The sequence below is a fragment of the Tenebrio molitor genome, chromosome 1 (genome assembly GCF_963966145.1).
Source record: "Tenebrio molitor chromosome 1, icTenMoli1.1, whole genome shotgun sequence".
NCBI lineage: Eukaryota > Metazoa > Arthropoda > Insecta > Coleoptera > Tenebrionidae > Tenebrio > Tenebrio molitor.
Genome location: NC_091046.1, coordinates 42452522 through 42468931, shown reverse-complemented (window position 1 = coordinate 42468931; position 16410 = coordinate 42452522). Strand labels below are relative to the sequence as shown.

Below are 16410 nucleotides of genomic sequence, written 5' to 3'. Positions count from 1 at the left end.
TCAGTACGGTTCAGATATTTATTAATTTTTATTATTTTTGCTTAAACATGCCCAGAAAAACAAGACACTTAATAAATACTTAACCTCAAATTTACAATTCTCACCAAATTTTACAATAGACAGTGTTGCCGATAGTAATTATCGAGGAAAATGCGACGTTGGTGGTTTTTTGATTTTTGAATGGACTAGTCTCTATTTTTTTTTTTTTTGTAAACATGAAATTTTAATTTTAATTAAACTAGGCAAAAATGAATAGGGAATTTTTCCTTTTTTGAATTTTTTATAAATACAGTTTAAAATTTTTAATGAAATGTGTAGACAGACACATTAAATGTAATGTTTCAAGTACCTGTAACATTCTTCATTTATCTGGTGTTTAAGAATACCTGGGAGGTTTGGAGCTATTATTTTGCTTTCCAAGAAAAATTGTGGAATTCCCTATTCATTTTTGCCTAGTTTATTTTATTTTATTTTTTTTTTTATAACAATGTAGCTTTTTTGACAGGGCTCCGTTTCTATCATTATTTTTGCAATCGACTCTTCAACGCCAACTTTGAGATGAAATTTAAAACCACCCATATCTATGGACTATCGTCTGATGATAGTCTGTATAATATGATCAACAAGAAAAGAGATAAAGGAGAAGGATGGCAATTGAAAACAAAATTTGTGAAAACGTGCGGCGTAACTTAATAAACTGTTACTTGTCAATTTGACATTTGTGTGAATTTTATTAAAATCATGATTTTTACTGGAGAATACAAATTTAATTAGGCATGACAGAATCCTAAAAAGGTAACTCGATTTATCATTCACAACCTTTTTATTGAAGTTTCAGCAAAAATTCATCAAAGCTGTCAGAATGACTAGCTATGTGATACGTTTACAAAAGTATTGTTTCCATAGCTGCCTCTTGTCTCTTTTTTTGTTGAGTAGAATAAAAAAAATCTGTTTATTTGGAATAGTAGCATTCCAGTACTTTTTTTAGCACTACAGTACCACCCATCACCAAAAAAAACTATTGTTAGTAATGAACTGATGAAACTAATATTTGGAAATATTATAAAAAATGACTGAAGAATTTTCAGAGACATGTCAAACATTATGTTTTTTATCTCTACAGGACACGAGAAACAATTCACAAACGTTGCTAATAGGTATTATAAAATGTTATTTTTCTAAAGACTTTGACGCTATAGAGTTGCTCCTATTTTCCTGACATGTTTCTATTTTACTGTTTTTGTAATTTTGTGATCATAATCGAACCAAAGTAAATAATATTTACTTACCAATTTTATCTTCAAACATTTGTTGTCACCAACAAACCTATATTGACAAAATAATTAAACTTTAACTGTTGCAGATAAGATTTTACAAAGTATTTTTTACAATTAGGTACTTTTAGTCACGTCAATTGTTGGTACCTATGTAATAACATTTGAAAAAGACAAAAGTTATTTGCCGTGTTACAAACAACATTTAGTTTAGTTTAGTAATTTAGTAGTCCCTGAAGTAACCAAAAACGTAACTGTATATTTCCACACCTAAAAATCCATTCCGATTCGACTAATTTGGAACTGATAATATAAATGAATGTTTATGGTACCATACTAAATGAAAAGATCTATACATTGCCATTTGAAAAAAAAAATGTCTATCGCTTCACAGTAAAGTTAATGTGGAAAAAATCCAAATTAATACGTTCTTGTACGTTGTATAGTAACGTGGGATCAATTAAAAAAAAAATCGAGTTACCTAGATTGTGCTATTCTGATGCTTTGATTGGTTCAAACCACCATTTTCGCCTACTCTGATTTTTTTTTTATTTGATCGCACGGTACTTACTAACTCGAACAGTCATTTATTTGTTTTTTTTTTCTGAAATCGAACAATAAATAACTGAGTTAGAGCGTGCGGCGTTTTTTAGGGAGCACTTGTATATTAAACAATTTAGAGTTCCTTATTAATACAAGACTAAACACACTTATTTATAAGTGTACTAGAATTTGTGCGTGAATTGTAATTGTGTTACTTTTTTCTCATAATTCGTCTCATGCTGTTATTTTATAGTAAGGTTATGTCATATTTTAATGCTGCGACATCCGTTTTTCAAAATAAAAGATTTCCATAGGTGATGCTACCAGAATATTAAACGAACACCCATTATGTTTTTCCTTCTTAATTTTTTAACAGAGTGCATTAAAGAGTCAACACAGGTTGCGTTAGTAAAAACACGTTTGACAGGATGTAAATTCTTAAACACAGCTCATCGAGTTTAAACTGCTTTATTGATATACTTATCAAAAACTTGAAAAAATATGTTTTATTTGTGATGAGTAATGATCAGTAGATAACCTGTAGGTACGTACCTATTTAACAGCAGTATGTTTCCAATCCAAAGGTTTGGACTGTAAATCTCTGCAATCTAAAGAGAGAGATTTATAAAAAAAATATTTTCTTTCAAAGTATTCGATAAAAAAAGATCCCATTCTTTCAAAAGTTACCGGAAAAAAAAGGTTTCTGATATTTCTAACCACGCGTTCACGATCAGGATCATATCAGGATCACGATAAAGACCCATCTGATGGTGCGCGAAAGAATTTAAAAATATCATCTAACTTTTCAATTCCCCTAAATCAAAATTCAGCATCAGCAGTGTTATTACGTTTATAGTTGACTCAAGTTGCAAAAAACCACTTGTGATTTGCAACAGCATTTTTTTTTTTCATATTTTTGAACCAAATAAAGGCACAAAGGGACGAGAAAATCATAGTTTGGGTTGAATATTTTCCATATAAGTACAGTTTTAAAGTAATTTCCAATGCCTAATGCTATAAAAGTGCTGTTGCAAATGCAAAGTGGTTTTTTGCAACTTGAGCCAACTTTAAAGTGGGTACAGGTTGCAAAGACACACTTGTTATTTGCAACAGCATTTTTTCAATATTTCTGAACCAAATAAAGGCATAAAGGGACCAGAAAATGATAGTTTTGATTGAATATTTTCCATGTAAGTACAGTTTTAAAGTAATTTCAAATGACTAATGTCATAAAAGTGCTGTTGCAAATGACAAGTGTGTCTTTGCAACCTGTACCCACTTTAGGTATATGTAGTTGATTCAAGTTGCAAAAAACCACTTGTCATTTGCAACAGCATTTTTTCAAAGTTTTGTGAACCAAATAAAGGCACAAAGAGAGCAGAAAATCATAATTTGGATTGAAAGACTTGCTCGATCACGCGCCTACTGGATCTGTACTGTAGACTTTCGCTTTACACGAGAAAAGGGGTGGATGGTGGATGACGCGAACAATCAGAAGAAGACCAGGGAAACAAGACGTCTTAAATAATACTCCTAACATTGAAGAAGCCAATGAGGCTCAAGCTCAAAAAATAACAAAAAAGCAAAGAAAAGCTGCTCGAGATGACAAAAAAAAATTTTTGTTGAAAAAAGTGATAGTGAGCAAAATTTAGAAACTGATGAGTAGTGATGACGAAGTATTTTTTGTCTTGAACTATACACTTTATCACGTGCTGGGGAAATGTGAAAAAGGTGTCAAAAATGCAGGAAATGGAGTCACAATGAGTGTGCAGGTTTGAGGAGAAACGCAAAAACATTCATTTGTGATATTTGTAAAGATAGGTACCTACTGTCGCGAGCAATAAATTTTGGTCGTCAATGTCATTTCAAAATTTGGTTAGATTGTCACAAATTTAAAAAATTTCCCTGCCTGATTATGCCCATGTCAACAAAGTCTCAAAAAATTGAGAACAAAATGACAATTAATGTCATACAACATGATGATAGGTAATGACATTTACGACTGTTTTACAATGGAGCATTTTCGATTGCGTCAAAGAATGACCTTGACGACCAAAATTTATTGCTCACAACTGTACAAATTTTTCTAATTTAGAGAATTAGGTCCTACGGGTCCTACCTACTATTATGTTTATGTTATATGTTTATGTCTTACATCCATTATATTGTTTATTTTGATTTACTTATTGTTTAAATAAATGCATTTTCTTTTGTTTTCATATGTTTTTATTAATTATCTTGGACATCAAATAAGTACGCTATCTTATCATTATATACATAGTTGAGATGGAATATCGGGCTGAGATGGCACGGTCATATCAAGTAGGTTAAAGTACTTTAACCTCCTTGGGTCATATTTTTTTTGGAAAGCAACAAGATATTTTTAATTAATTATGTAGTTCTAATACTTTTTCTGTCCTACATTATGACAATACTGTGACTTAAGAAACTACAAATAATTATGTTTATTAAAATTTCTGTAGCAAAATTTAAAAAAGTATGCCGTCTCAGACACATTTCCCCTACTTTCGATGTAAATTACACAATGGCGTTAACGTTACGTCGATGTTAAAACGTTAATGTTAACGTTAGATCTAGAAATTCAAAATTACATGTATTTCATTGTGGACCGTTCACAATGACGTTATGATGAAGATTAATGTTGCATGATATTGTTAGCGTTAACGTTAGTTCTAGAAATGTTCTGGATTCTTAACCTTACATTCTAACATTAGCCAACGGAAATAATTTATAAAAAGTACTAAAATACATGTAATTAGATCTAACGTTAACATCGACGTAACGTTAACGCCATTGTGAAAGGGCTGTTACGGTGTTGGTGGATTTTTAAGATGTGAATAGGCTATAGGTACCTAAAGTCCATTCAATAAACATCTGGACTGTCAAAATCAAAATTGCAGTTGTTAGGTTGGTTAAATCACTAGTTATTTTCATATTGCCCAGTTGTTATCTATGATTTTTAAATTGTGCAAACTATTCATTTGTTTAAATTGACATTGTCAAATAAATTGCAATAGTTATTTTTATATTAAGTGCGCAAAGAGAGTGTTTTTTGTGCATGAAAAGGTCTTTTACGCCGAGACGAAGGTCGAGGCAGTATAAGCCTTTGAATGCACAAAAACATCTTCGCCCACGAAATATAAATAATATTTTTTCTATAATTGATTCAAAAAATTGAAATTCACGCATAGTTATCTGTGCCTCAAGTGGGTCATTTTCTGACGTGTATTTTTTTTGCATTGTTAGTAAGATCGAAACCATAGAAACCATACAAAACAGTGTGTGAAATGCAATTTCACGCATACGACTATTTCTGTTTTTCATTTCACGCACTGTTTTTTATTAGTTACCTAGCAACATGGTCACTGCATTGAAACTTCAGAGTTCCTTCAAAAATTTGAATTTTTAATTTCAATTTTTTGACGACAAACACGAGTGTTGGACTGCAAGAAAAAATTTCCGGCGATATATATCTGTCCCGAGGTATATTCGGAAGAGAATCGCCCGAAAAAATTTCTCCCTAGGTCAATTATATCGGAAATTTTCCCTAGGGAAAATTTCCGCTTAATTAAATTGTGATTGGTTGCTATTCAAACAATTCGGAGTTGTGATTTGTCAATATAAATCATGTGACATTTGAGGGCGATTCTCATTAGTAATACAACGAGAGGGTACGAAATTGCCGGAAATTTTCGATCTCATTATACGAGTATTTGTTTCGACGACAATTTCCACAAGTGAGCGTAGCGAACGAGTGGAAATTGTCTAAGAAACAAAAACGAGTAAAATGAAGAGAAAAATTTCCCGCAATTTCGTACCATCGAGTTGTATTCGGCATGACAATTCCACGAAGGAAAATTTCATTTTCAAATTTTACACATTTTTTTAAATTTATACGTATTCTTATGACTCAAAGCGTTAGTTAACGTAGTTGAAAACAACAAAAATTTTGCTGTGGACCAAAAATGAGTTTATCAAAATTCGAGGAAGGAGGAGAAAATTACAGCGATAATTTTTGGAAGGTGGAGATGATTACAGCGATAATTTTTCGATAATTTTAGGACCATGCTAAATTATCGATGTAATTCGTTCCTAATTGGTCCAATGATTCAAAATACTACAAGCTGATTGGTTGAAATTTTCTGAGTGGAATTGTCTTCTGAATAAATGAAACAGATTAGTTTATTTTGGATGGTTTTGGTTGTTGTTTGATTTGTTACCTGTTTTCAGTTTGTCGCCTGTTTTTTATAAACTTTATTAAATTGCTCTTATTCATTCAGATGCTGCATTTCGCTTCAAGTGTTCGAAGCAATGAATGATTCAAAACATTTTTAGTTCAATGATTAAAAATGAAAATATAACCTACCTAAATATATTTTGTAACTAGATTTTGAATTTTGATGTCAGTACACTCTAGCGAAAATTTTTTATATACCTACAAGTACAGTCAAAACAAGCATTTTATTTAGCATTTAATTTTGACAATCCAGGAGTTTTTTGAATTTACTATATGTTACTTTCTGTCGTACCTAATAGTTTAACGTTTCACTCGCGTTTTAAACTGACCCACTCATGCCAAAAAAGGCCCAATTTACACACGAACGAGTTGAATACAACGTTTTTTATCAAAATCCGTTCACAGGAGAAAATTCTCAAATTCTGACAGTGTCGAACAAAAAAAAAAATTATTTGGCCAAATCGAGGATACTTCATACATCTTGTGATAATAATTGACCCCACGTAATAAAACTTCAAGTTACGGAAGTTGGAAGTTCGACTGTATTTAATATATACCTGTACTTGTATTAAACATTTACAAATTCAAGTTTTACTTGTTATGCAATTTGTTTCCTGCATGTAATATAGACCTTAAATATTCGAGCTTCTGGTTCAGCTGAAAATTTTCGTAGGCCAACATGTTATTCTTCCGCATCTACAAACAAAATATAATCGTCAACAATACTCCTGACTCTTCCCCGACTGACTTCTTGCAACAACAGAGCCTTCTCTGAATCTGGACAGTTCCTAATTTCGTCAGACATCAAATTATCCTTCTCCATGCACTGATTGTGCAACACATTGACCAGCTGGTTATGAACCATCTGCAGTGTTTCTTTGTGCACTTTCAATTTATTAATCTGAAACGCACCACCTTACGATTGGAAAAGAAATCAACAAAACAACACCTTCCCGTCTTTCCTTTCCTTCACCTTCTGAAATTTGACTTGCAACTTTGCGAACTTTTCGTTGCTTTCTGAGAAGCTTTGCCTGAGCTGCTCCACCTCCGTCTTCAGATGAACGTTCTCGTCGTGGACTTTCTTAATTTCTTCGCTCTTCATATCTAACAATTTTAATAAACCGTGATGGCTTGCCAGTAACTCTTCAAATCTTTCGAAAAAACATTAAATCACTATCGGAAACAACGCTACCAACGAATTACTTGTACTGTAAGTGGACTATGCTCATCGTGGAGCACGACTCGCTCAAATCGACCTGAGAATTTTTCCGAGAGGCGTCCTGCTCGCCCGATTTTTGCTGCAAAATATCTGAAACCGCAAATCAGTGAAAAATAAACGCGCAACTCCACCCTCCGAACTCAGAAGCTGTTGGTTTTCTTTCAAAGCTTCTTCCAACTGGTTGCTAATGCCCTGATACTTAATTTTATCGTTTTGAAGAGACATCATGACCTTGTTGTTCGTCTGATTGGACTCTTTCAAATTGTCCTCGAGCGTTTTTACCGTGTTTTCCATTTGTTTAACGTGATGTTTCAATTTTTTGCGACTTTCCTGCAATAAACTAAAATATTTCCTTCTGAATTCAAATACAACAGCGTCTAACATCTTCAAGTATGCCTGACATCTTGCGAACGCTTCAAATGATCAATTTTTGGTCTAATTAGGAACGATAAATGACATTTCACATAATATTTCACCACAAATGTCAGATTGAGGATGGTGTAGGTGAGCGGCAACAAACAAGAAAACACCTGACTTCTATTTATTACAAATATCACATGTTTCATCTTCTGCTGTTACAATTTCGGGAACAAAAACCTCGTAAAATAGTAACAAAGAGGCTTTTGCAGTTACCTATGCAAACTTAACAAGCCATAAATCTAATAAAACTGTACAACCTGATAGAAAAAGTTAAAAAGCTCAAAATAAGACTTTACAATAAAAATAAAAAGCCTGAAATATTTGTACAATAGATTTAACAGAAACGTGACTAGTGGTTACAGTTTCAATCAGAGATTTTAGTTTTTACCGTTGGCAGAACCTGTTATGCACGCGTATAGGCGCTTGCCCCACCAGGACTCAAGATCGAAGGGTTTGAAGCCCTCTAGAATCAACGGTTTATCTTCATAATAAATTGACTGATCACCTGAAACAAAAATGGTGAAATTGAGCTTCACTTGGCAGGAATCTTACTTTTTGGACTTGAACAACCATCAGAATCTTGACACATTTCTGCACAAACCTTGTTCCATGCTGAAACAATATAAACTAGAAAAATTGGAACCAAAAGGGGGGGCGCGACTCACATTCGTGTACAAATTTAATGAGTTCTTCATGTTGCGGCGATATGACCTCCTGCCTGTGCTGATGTGGTGCTGATTTCTTATTATGAAACACTGGTTTTGGTACTCTGAAACTTGCAAATGAGTGACCGAACGCACACGTTGGAGCTTAACTTACGCCGCTACATCGTTGTCTTCGCTTTCTACCGACTTGTTTCTCGTGTATTCCCTCATATTGTCCATATTTTGAGATATGCCTGCAACATTTAGGTTAATATTTATAACACAAAAAACACAAAATACTACCTCGTCTTGTCTTTGCGACAAATTTACTGGGCCCTTTTACATTGTACATTGTGAAATGTGGATGGAGAACATGTAAATTTTGAAAACTATGTTGTGAAAGGTACTTGTAGTGATTCTGGTCTTGGATAGTGAAGGGCTAATGTTGCGAAATAATAACAGTGCGATTTTTGCTGTTACGTAATCGTGTAGAAAAACGTTCTTTTGTTTATATTTCTTTAATTATACAACATGAACTTGCATAATTCATCAAAATTTTCTAAAATAAATAAAAATAATTGGTATTTGGACGAATGGCAACGCCGTGAATAGTCACGTGCAATTGACGTGTGCAATTTGGCATCGCCGCGTTCACATAACCCTACTTTTTTGTTGTTTTTGTCTGTGAAATGTGGACAGTGTTTTCGTTTCACTTTCAATAAAGTTTCTCAGATGAGATGTTTTTGTAGTTAAAATGTCAGCCGCATTAGTGCAGAAGGCTCTAGAAGTTGTAGATCCAGACTTTAATAAATATTCGAAAGGTGGTGAGGATAAACGTTGGAAATGTGTCAATTGTAGACCTTACAGCCCTTTCACAATGGCGTTAACGTTACGTCGATGTTAAAACGTTAATGTTAACGTTAGAACTAATTACATGTATTTCAGTACTTTTTATAAATTATTTCCGTTGGCTAATGTTAGAATGTAACGTTAAGAATCCAGAACATTTTTAGAACTAACGTTAACGCTAACAATATCATGCAACATTAATTTTCATCATAACGTCATTGTGAACGGTCCACAATGAAATACATGTAATTTTGAATTTCTAGATCTAACGTTAACATTAACGTTTTAACATTGACGTAACGTTAACTCCATTGTGTATGGGCCTTAATAATTTTAGGGAAGAAGCCGAAAAATGCAGAAAGCGTATTTCATTTGATGCCAGAAAGCCAAAAAATCACGAAGAATATTACGAGAAAGGGCCGCAAAGGTACTGAGGGATCGTCTCTAGTGTAAAGTGTTTTAAAATGTTTCGGTCTTGTTTTAGAGAAAGTAGGAGTGTTGGCGACGTCAAAGAAACTGACGGTTTTAGAAGCGAAGAAGAATTTTAAAAGCAAGGATGATATCCTCAGAGAAAATTTGAAAAAGGTCAAAGAAATCAGAAAAGCGTGTCGCATTGAACTGGATAAAGAAACCACAGAGAAGGTATGAACAAGATCATAGGCCTGGAAAAGGTACAAAATTATTTTTATAGATAATTGAGAGGGCAGTGACCAGAAAGCCAGTAAAGGCCAAAAAGAAGACAAAGAAGGCCCAGAAAACAGCGTTCACTGAAGAAGATTTCAAGAAATTTGAAGAAGAATACGTCGGTTGAAGATGTCGCTGTCAAACAGAGTCTACAGTGTTGCCATGTTGTCTCTGAGTGTTGTGGCAATATTTTATATGTTGTTTATGTTAATTATTGTGCCCATTTTACCCTTAGATGAAGACAATATCTTGTGTTCCTTTTCACCGACACCGATTGTGTTGGTTGCCGGCATAAGCGGACTAATTTTTTGCGGAAGTCTGTCAGTTTTTACAATATTTGTCATGTGTAAAGGTAACTGGAAACAACTTTGTGGTAATAAAAAACATAAAATTTATTAAATGTTTGTAAAAATAACGTTTCATTCGTTCCATTTCCTAGTAAAGAAATGTTGAAAATTGGATCAAAATTGTTTTTGTCCAATCAAGGTCAATCCGACCAGTAACACCAACAGAATTTAAATGTCAATATTCTTCGTAAGAAAACACGAAAATGGAAGAAATAAAATTTATTGAAACATTAATAACTATGAGTGACGATACACAAAATTATTGGTACGGACCACGAACGAGACTTACACCCCACCAAGACCTGCAACCACAAACTTTAACTCTTTTATCTGTCACCCTGCGCGGAAAACTTACATCTGCCTGCACTGCACGGACCTTTCCGAAGTGACGAAGGCTCTCCCTCGACTCCCTCTGGAAATCCTCGTAGATGCCAAAAGCTCCCTGCTAAACTTATTATACCCTGTTGGCCCCGTGGGCTGCGCGCCGCAAGTTTCCAACGCGACAAAATCGTCGACGTGCAGCGACGGCGGCCTCGAAGTGTTGGGCGGTCGCGACCTGAACAGGTCGGACCTCTGCTGAATAGTCCTGGGAAAACCTCTCGACCGGACCGGAGTTACTGCAAGCACACCGTCAAACCTGAATCCACGCTTACAAATACTCATCACTACTGAAAGGCTTCTTCGTTTTGGTCTTCTGGTCGTTGTCGTGGTTCTCCTTCTCGCTGCTGCTTTCCGACGGACATATCCTGCACAGTTTTTCTATCTCTCTGGCGATGTTGAAGTCTTGGGGTAAATACTGTCGCGCGATCTCGGCCAGATCGCACGAGACGTTCTCGTTTTCGGCCTCGTCGTTCGGAATCGACAGCCAATACCGGATGGTGAGGCGCTCGTCGCAGACGTCCGAAGAGCTGAAGATCAACCGGCCGGAAAATTGCACCAACAGGGTCTCGGGCTCCGGCAGGACCGGCTCCGCCAAAGTCTCTTTCATTTCTGGCGAGTCCGACGACAGCGACTTCACCACGGTGCTCACCCCTTCCAGCAGACTCTCAAACGTGATCTCCTCGTCTTTCAATTTCTTTAAAAAAATAAGTCAGCCAACAAGCGCCTCGCTGTAAAACGCACTCACCTTTAGTATCTCCTCCAACGCCACCAGAGGGTGCTTCTCTTCAGGCTCGCTTTCTTCACTCTTCCAACCGACAAGTCCCTTGATTTCCGCCAGCGACATCTTCATTTTTCGCGGAGTGTACAACAGCGCCGCCTCTACCTCTTCGGTGGTAGAACAAACTCGAATCAGTTCGACCAGAGTGTTCAACGTAGACAAATACTCTGCGTTATCTTTGGAAAAATTCTTGGCGAGCTTGTTCAAAATGACCCCGAAGACGTCATTTCTCTTCGTCAGTTGTTCCCTCAGGTGGTAGAAACCGTAGTCGTGTTCGGTCAACAAAAGCAAGGTCCTCACGGCCGGCAGATACGTCACAAACGAACTATCCACTTGGAGGTAGTCCAGAATCATCGATATAAAATTAAGAAGGTGTTCTTTAATGGGGAGGGCATTTGCGAGGTACAGATCCGACGTGATCTCGCTCTTGTCGATGGCGCTCTGCAAGAGGGTAATCTCGATGTCGCAGAAGCTCTGGATTATGCTCAAGATGCACTCCTGCGCCTGAATGTGACTGGTACTGCTGTTGTTGATCTTAAGAACCTGTCCGAAGATCTGTACCAGACTGGGGTACTTCTCGTCGGTCTTGGCGTTGCCGCTGTGGATCAAATGCAGAACGGCGCACTTGAGGGTACCGTGAGTGACCAAACACGCCAAGAAGTTCAACAACCTTGTCACGTGATTGTTACACACCCCCACTTTGCTCTCGTCGCTGGGTACCAAAGCTTTGTACACCGAATCCAGGATCCCTCTCGCTATCATTACTGCGGAATTCGCCGCCAAGTCGGCCAGCTGCACGCACACCCTGCGCAAGAGGTTGAGGAGTTGCTGGTGTGACGTCGTGCAGAGCTTGTTGATCAACTCCTGTGTGCTGCCGCTGTGCGGGTGCAGATGCGCCGACCACAACTTCCGCAAGTTGACGACCCACGCGACTTCGTCCCTCGACAGATCTTCGCTGGTCTGAATCGGGAGAGGGAGCGGCAACAACTCCGACAGCACCAGCAGCCCCGAGACGAAATTGTGCGGCGCCGACGTGACGTACTTGATGACCTCGCCGCACATCAACGTCCACAGCGTCTTGTTCAGCGAGTCCTTCTCGTGGATCTCGTCCGAGACGGGCTGGGTGTAGACCAGGAGGGTGTCTATGATGGCGGCGCAGGCGCTCTGGGCCTGGTTGTAGGCGGCGGACGTGGTGGGGAACGAGTTGAGGAGGCTGTAGGTCTGCAGCAGGACCGGCACCACGGTCAAGTCTTTGAAGTTGGTGTTGCGGCACTGGATCACGTAGGTCAGCATGTGCTTGAGGAGTTCGATGCAGGGGGCGATCACGTTGACGACGAGGAAGCCCTGGAGGGAGACGAAGACCGACGTGTGCAGGCTGGGTTGCTCGTAGTGGTCGCAGATCTTCTGCAGCAGCTTGGTCAGGATGACGGTGCCGTCGAGCGAGAACAGCTGCAAGATGACGTGTTTGTACTTCAGCTCGACGTAGTTGCCGAGCGGGTTTTCGGCCAAAACGGACGCGCCACCCGAGTACGGCGACACCCCCAAGTACTGGATCACCCTCAGACTCGTGATCAGCTGTCCCGGAAACGACGTCACGTTCTCGATCTGCTTGTCGATCAGATCGACGAAGTGCGAGATGTTGTCGTAGCCGAGCGTGGCGCCCTCCAGAGGGCTCAGGTAGGCCTTGATCTCGTTCAGCCTCTGCGACACCGCCTCGTCGAAGATGTCTTGCTGGTCGATCAGCTGGTGGATCTGCTTGAAGTAGGTCTCCAAGAAGTGCACGTTCGAGACGGCCGACACCGTGCACCAGATCAAATCAACGATGTACGCGATCCCCGGTGACTTCTTGATCTTGTTGGAGAGCGTCTCCGACTTGTCTTTGACGTGCACGTCCCCCAGAAACTGCAACAGACACTTGACGTGGTTCTTCATCCCCAACACCTCGGCCACGCAGATGCGCCCGATGTGGGTGAAAGTCAAGCAGAAGAGACCGTGCAGCTGGTCCACCACTTCCAGAGCGTCACAGTCGTGGCCGAACTTGTGCCCCGCACTCATCAAGCTCTCGATGTAGTAGAGCGCCTCGATCTTGTACGCCGCCTCCAGCCCGAGATTGTGCGACTTGATCTCGACGTAGTCCTGAATCGAGTACTGCAAGTCTTCGTCCGTCCGCAACAAACACCGCAAGAGGGCGTGGAGCGTTTCGTGGTTGTCGGACAAGTACTCCAAACCTTCAGGTGTCTTCAACAGTTCCGACATTATCTCGAAGATGGGAGTTTTCACGGTTGGCAAGTTCAAAGTGCTCGGGCAGCTCAACAGCAAGAAGAAGCACTGGAGCAGGTCGAACATTCGGAAATACTCCACGAGCACGTTCTTCGAGTCGCTCCGGATGATCTCGAACTGGGCCGAAACCGGGAGGAATCTCTTCGGCTGGGAGAAAACAAACTGTCCGTTCTGGGTGGCGTTCAGGATCTGCTCGAGGGACTTGGTGATCAGGGTGATGTCCCCCGGACTGGCTTCGGCCGGACAGTTGCGCATCTCCATCAGGACGGAGTGCAGCCTGTGGAAGACTTCGTACAAGTTGATCTTCTTCAAGATCGAGTTGAGCGCGAATTTCAACCGGACCGACGGGTTCTTGCGCAGCTTCTCCACTAGAGTTTTGTAACCGTTGTTCTTCGACACGCAAAGAGTGTCGTGGAAACCGTTCTCTCGGCAGTTATTAGAACTGCTCCCCGAGAGGAACTTCTCGATGGCGAACTTGTGCAGCAGATACGTGTCCAACGCTTTTATTATCATCAGTTTTATGGACAGCGCCATGTACTCCTGGTCGTAGAGATTCAACAAAACCTCGTGGATGTTGAAACCCGACTCCCAGAGCATCTTGACGAACTCGGCGCTGTTGCAGCACCACTCGGCCAGCCTCACGCCGCACTTGATGTGCCGGATCTTGTAAACCGGTTGGTCCTGTATGTTCGCCATTTCGTAACTGAGCGCGATTTTCAGCCAATCCAAAAGAGTCTGCGTGATCGTGCCGATTTGCTCCACCAACTCCTTGTCTTCGGCGTTGTATTTGCGATCTTTGACCGACTTCAAGACGACACGAAGTTTGATAATCTGGCAGAAATGGTCGACGCATCCGAACGTCCCTATCAACTTCTCGCACAGGTGAATAAACTCCTCTTTGATCTCGGTGTTGAGTTTCGTGAACTCATCCAGGGCGTATTTGGTGATGCTCGACTTGAAGTAATCGTCGACGATACCGATCGTGGTCTTCAGGTTCTCTTCGACGCTGATCGATTCGTTCGTTACGGAGAAATGAGGTGGCTTATTGAATTTACGCAAGTTGGTTACGCCTGGATTGAACAGCTTGATTAAGTCGTCGTTGTTGGTGTAAGCTCCGAAGTCGTAGTCCATCTCTTCGTCCACGATTTCTTCGTCGCTCAAAATCGGCTCGAACTCCTCGACGTCCATCTGGGCGGGTTCTTCGGCCGGCGGCGTCAACGTCTCTCTCGCTTCTTTGACTGGACTCTTCTGCGCAGGTGGAGGTTCCTCTCGCTGTTCTTTTTCTTTTCGCTGCTTCTCCACCACTTCTTCTTCGGAGAAGCTGTCGGCTTCGGGGGGTGACGGTTCTTTTCGCTCGCCGTGAGGAGTGTGGGGCCTCTTTGGCGACTGTATGGGGGGCGTTCGCGGCCGTTTCCGTTCTTCTCGTTCGTCGCGATTGTACGATCTTCTGTAATTTTCTTCGTGTTTGTACGAACGGTCCCGATCTCTGTCGCGGTCCCGCTCCCTGGTCCTGTCCCGGTCGTTGCGATAGTCCGGACGTTCGTGGTCCCAGTCTCGTTCTCTGCTCACTTCTCTGCTGTAGTCGCGGGACTGTCTGTCTCTGTCCCGGCTGCGGGACCTGGGGTAGTTCTTGTCCCGTTCCCGGTCCCGCTCTCGCCTCTCTCCTTCCGAACGGCCGTGATCCCTCTCGGTGCTACCAGTTTTCTACAAAATAAAATTCATAACGACCATTCCTCGCTAATTCAAATTTTAATCATCTCACCTGGTAATTTGCGTCCCTCGTGCGCTCCCGCTCCCTGTCCCTCTCCCGCTCTCGTTCGTTTTCGTTACTCCTCGGCCTGACCTTGGCGTCCCACTCACCTTCAGGTGGGTGATGGTAGCTCCTGGGGTCTTTAGGTATCTCACTATAATACTCATTATACTCCTGTGGGTAGTTCTCTGTCTGATTGTACGTTTGAGGGTAGGACGCCGCATTTTGATTGTACTCGATAGGAACTGGTTGGATGTTTTCTTGGTTCCACTCATTCTCTATAGTGCTTCCAGAAATTATCTGTTGCGCATCTGCTATAGTGTTTGGCTGTGTGGGCAAAGCTGGATTGACAACAGGTTGGATAATCTGCTCAGTAATATTATTTGTTAGAGTTCCGTACACAGCTAGGGTGATTGTGGTGTACCACCCCCTCAAGACTAGCCCATCAGTTGGGATTTTCCTGACAGTTTCTTCAGGGACACAATTGAGATTGATACAACCGTTCTGGTTGTACTCAAATCCGCCCAAGCTTTCAAAAGTGCTAGCGCCAGGTTTGCCCAGATCGTTGACAAAAAATTCGATCTGAAACTGGCTGGGGTTGGTCGCCCCTAGTCGGACACCTCCAGGGAAATCGGCTTGAACTCGCGCCCCCAGAGGGATGATTCGCACCTCTGTCACGTACACGGGTTTGGGGAATTGCACCAGGTCCAAGTTCAGTTCCTGGTTGAAGAATTCGTCAGGTAAGGCATGCACAAATACAGGGACTTACCTCGGTGTTGTCATGAGCGAAAGTGTCGAAAAATAGCAATTCGACAGGGTCAGACATGACGTTACAAACGTGTTTTCATTAATTCATGACTTGCACAAGTCCATCAATGGTTAAATTCGAGTCACAATAAGTTAAAAAGCTATAGATTTTTCACAAACAAACTTTTAGGTTATGTCACGCAGGTGCGCCAACATAAAATTAATATCAATATTGC

At 40.3% G+C, this 16410-nt stretch overlaps 3 protein-coding genes across 6 annotated transcripts; 1 reads left to right on the top strand and 2 right to left on the bottom strand.

Moving 5' to 3' along the window:
- Positions 1-6594: 6594 nt before the first annotated feature.
- On the bottom strand, positions 6595-8838 carry LOC138132078 (uncharacterized). 3 transcript variants are annotated; one of them, XM_069049446.1, is made up of 10 exons: positions 8662-8838; positions 8534-8612; positions 8380-8483; positions 8267-8326; positions 7677-8219; positions 7435-7624; positions 7279-7384; positions 7025-7226; positions 6824-6976; positions 6595-6771 (listed from the first exon to the last, which is right to left on the bottom strand). In XM_069049446.1, the coding sequence occupies exons 5-10, from the start codon at positions 7695-7697 to the stop codon at positions 6667-6669; spliced, it is 777 nt and encodes a 258-aa protein (XP_068905547.1). In that variant the 5' UTR covers positions 7698-8219; positions 8267-8326; positions 8380-8483; positions 8534-8612; positions 8662-8838; the 3' UTR covers positions 6595-6666. The 3 variants fall into 3 exon arrangements, with proteins under 3 accessions (XP_068905547.1, XP_068905528.1, XP_068905538.1); XM_069049427.1 differs by having other exon boundaries at positions 7435-8219; XM_069049437.1 differs by having other exon boundaries at positions 7285-7384; positions 7435-8219.
- Positions 8839-8984: 146 nt separating this feature from the next.
- On the top strand, positions 8985-10306 carry LOC138132095 (active regulator of SIRT1-like). Of its 2 annotated transcripts, none has more exons than XM_069049472.1 (4): positions 8985-9182; positions 9545-9634; positions 9692-9849; positions 9899-10306. In XM_069049472.1, exons 1-4 carry the CDS (start codon positions 9113-9115, stop codon positions 10016-10018), a joined length of 438 nt encoding a protein of 145 aa, XP_068905573.1. In that variant the 5' UTR covers positions 8985-9112; the 3' UTR covers positions 10019-10306. The 2 variants fall into 2 exon arrangements, with proteins under 2 accessions (XP_068905573.1, XP_068905581.1); XM_069049480.1 differs by having other exon boundaries at positions 8986-9179.
- A 136-nt stretch (positions 10307-10442) lies between these two features.
- Positions 10443-16398, bottom strand: vir (VIR_N domain-containing protein). The gene is made up of 6 exons (XM_069049333.1): positions 16197-16398; positions 15440-16147; positions 11365-15381; positions 10908-11313; positions 10594-10855; positions 10443-10540 (listed from the first exon to the last, which is right to left on the bottom strand). The coding sequence occupies exons 1-6, from the start codon at positions 16251-16253 to the stop codon at positions 10498-10500; spliced, it is 5493 nt and encodes a 1830-aa protein (XP_068905434.1). The 5' UTR covers positions 16254-16398; the 3' UTR covers positions 10443-10497.
- Between the last annotated feature and the right edge of the window lie 12 nt (positions 16399-16410).

Coding starts and splice junctions, on each gene's coding strand:
- LOC138132078 (XM_069049427.1), bottom strand. CDS start 7,678: ATGTTAGACGCTGTTGTATTTGAATTCAGAAGGAAATATTTTAGTTTA. Junction 7,227..7,278: donor ATAGTCCACTTACAGTACAA/GTAATTCGTTGG, acceptor TTTTTTCGAAAG/ATTTGAAGAGTTACTGGCAA. Junction 6,977..7,024: donor AGGAAAGGAAAGACGGGAAG/GTGTTGTTTTGT, acceptor GGTGCGTTTCAG/ATTAATAAATTGAAAGTGCA.
- LOC138132095 (XM_069049472.1), top strand. CDS start 9,113: ATGTCAGCCGCATTAGTGCAGAAGGCTCTAGAAGTTGTAGATCCAGAC. Junction 9,183..9,544: donor TAATAAATATTCGAAAGGTG/GTGAGGATAAAC, acceptor TAATAATTTTAG/GGAAGAAGCCGAAAAATGCA. Junction 9,635..9,691: donor TACGAGAAAGGGCCGCAAAG/GTACTGAGGGAT, acceptor GTCTTGTTTTAG/AGAAAGTAGGAGTGTTGGCG.
- vir (XM_069049333.1), bottom strand. CDS start 16,253: ATGTCTGACCCTGTCGAATTGCTATTTTTCGACACTTTCGCTCATGAC. Junction 10,856..10,907: donor CAAAACGAAGAAGCCTTTCA/GTAGTGATGAGT, acceptor GTGTGCTTGCAG/TAACTCCGGTCCGGTCGAGA. Junction 10,541..10,593: donor TCCGTGCAGTGCAGGCAGAT/GTAAGTTTTCCG, acceptor TTGTGGTTGCAG/GTCTTGGTGGGGTGTAAGTC.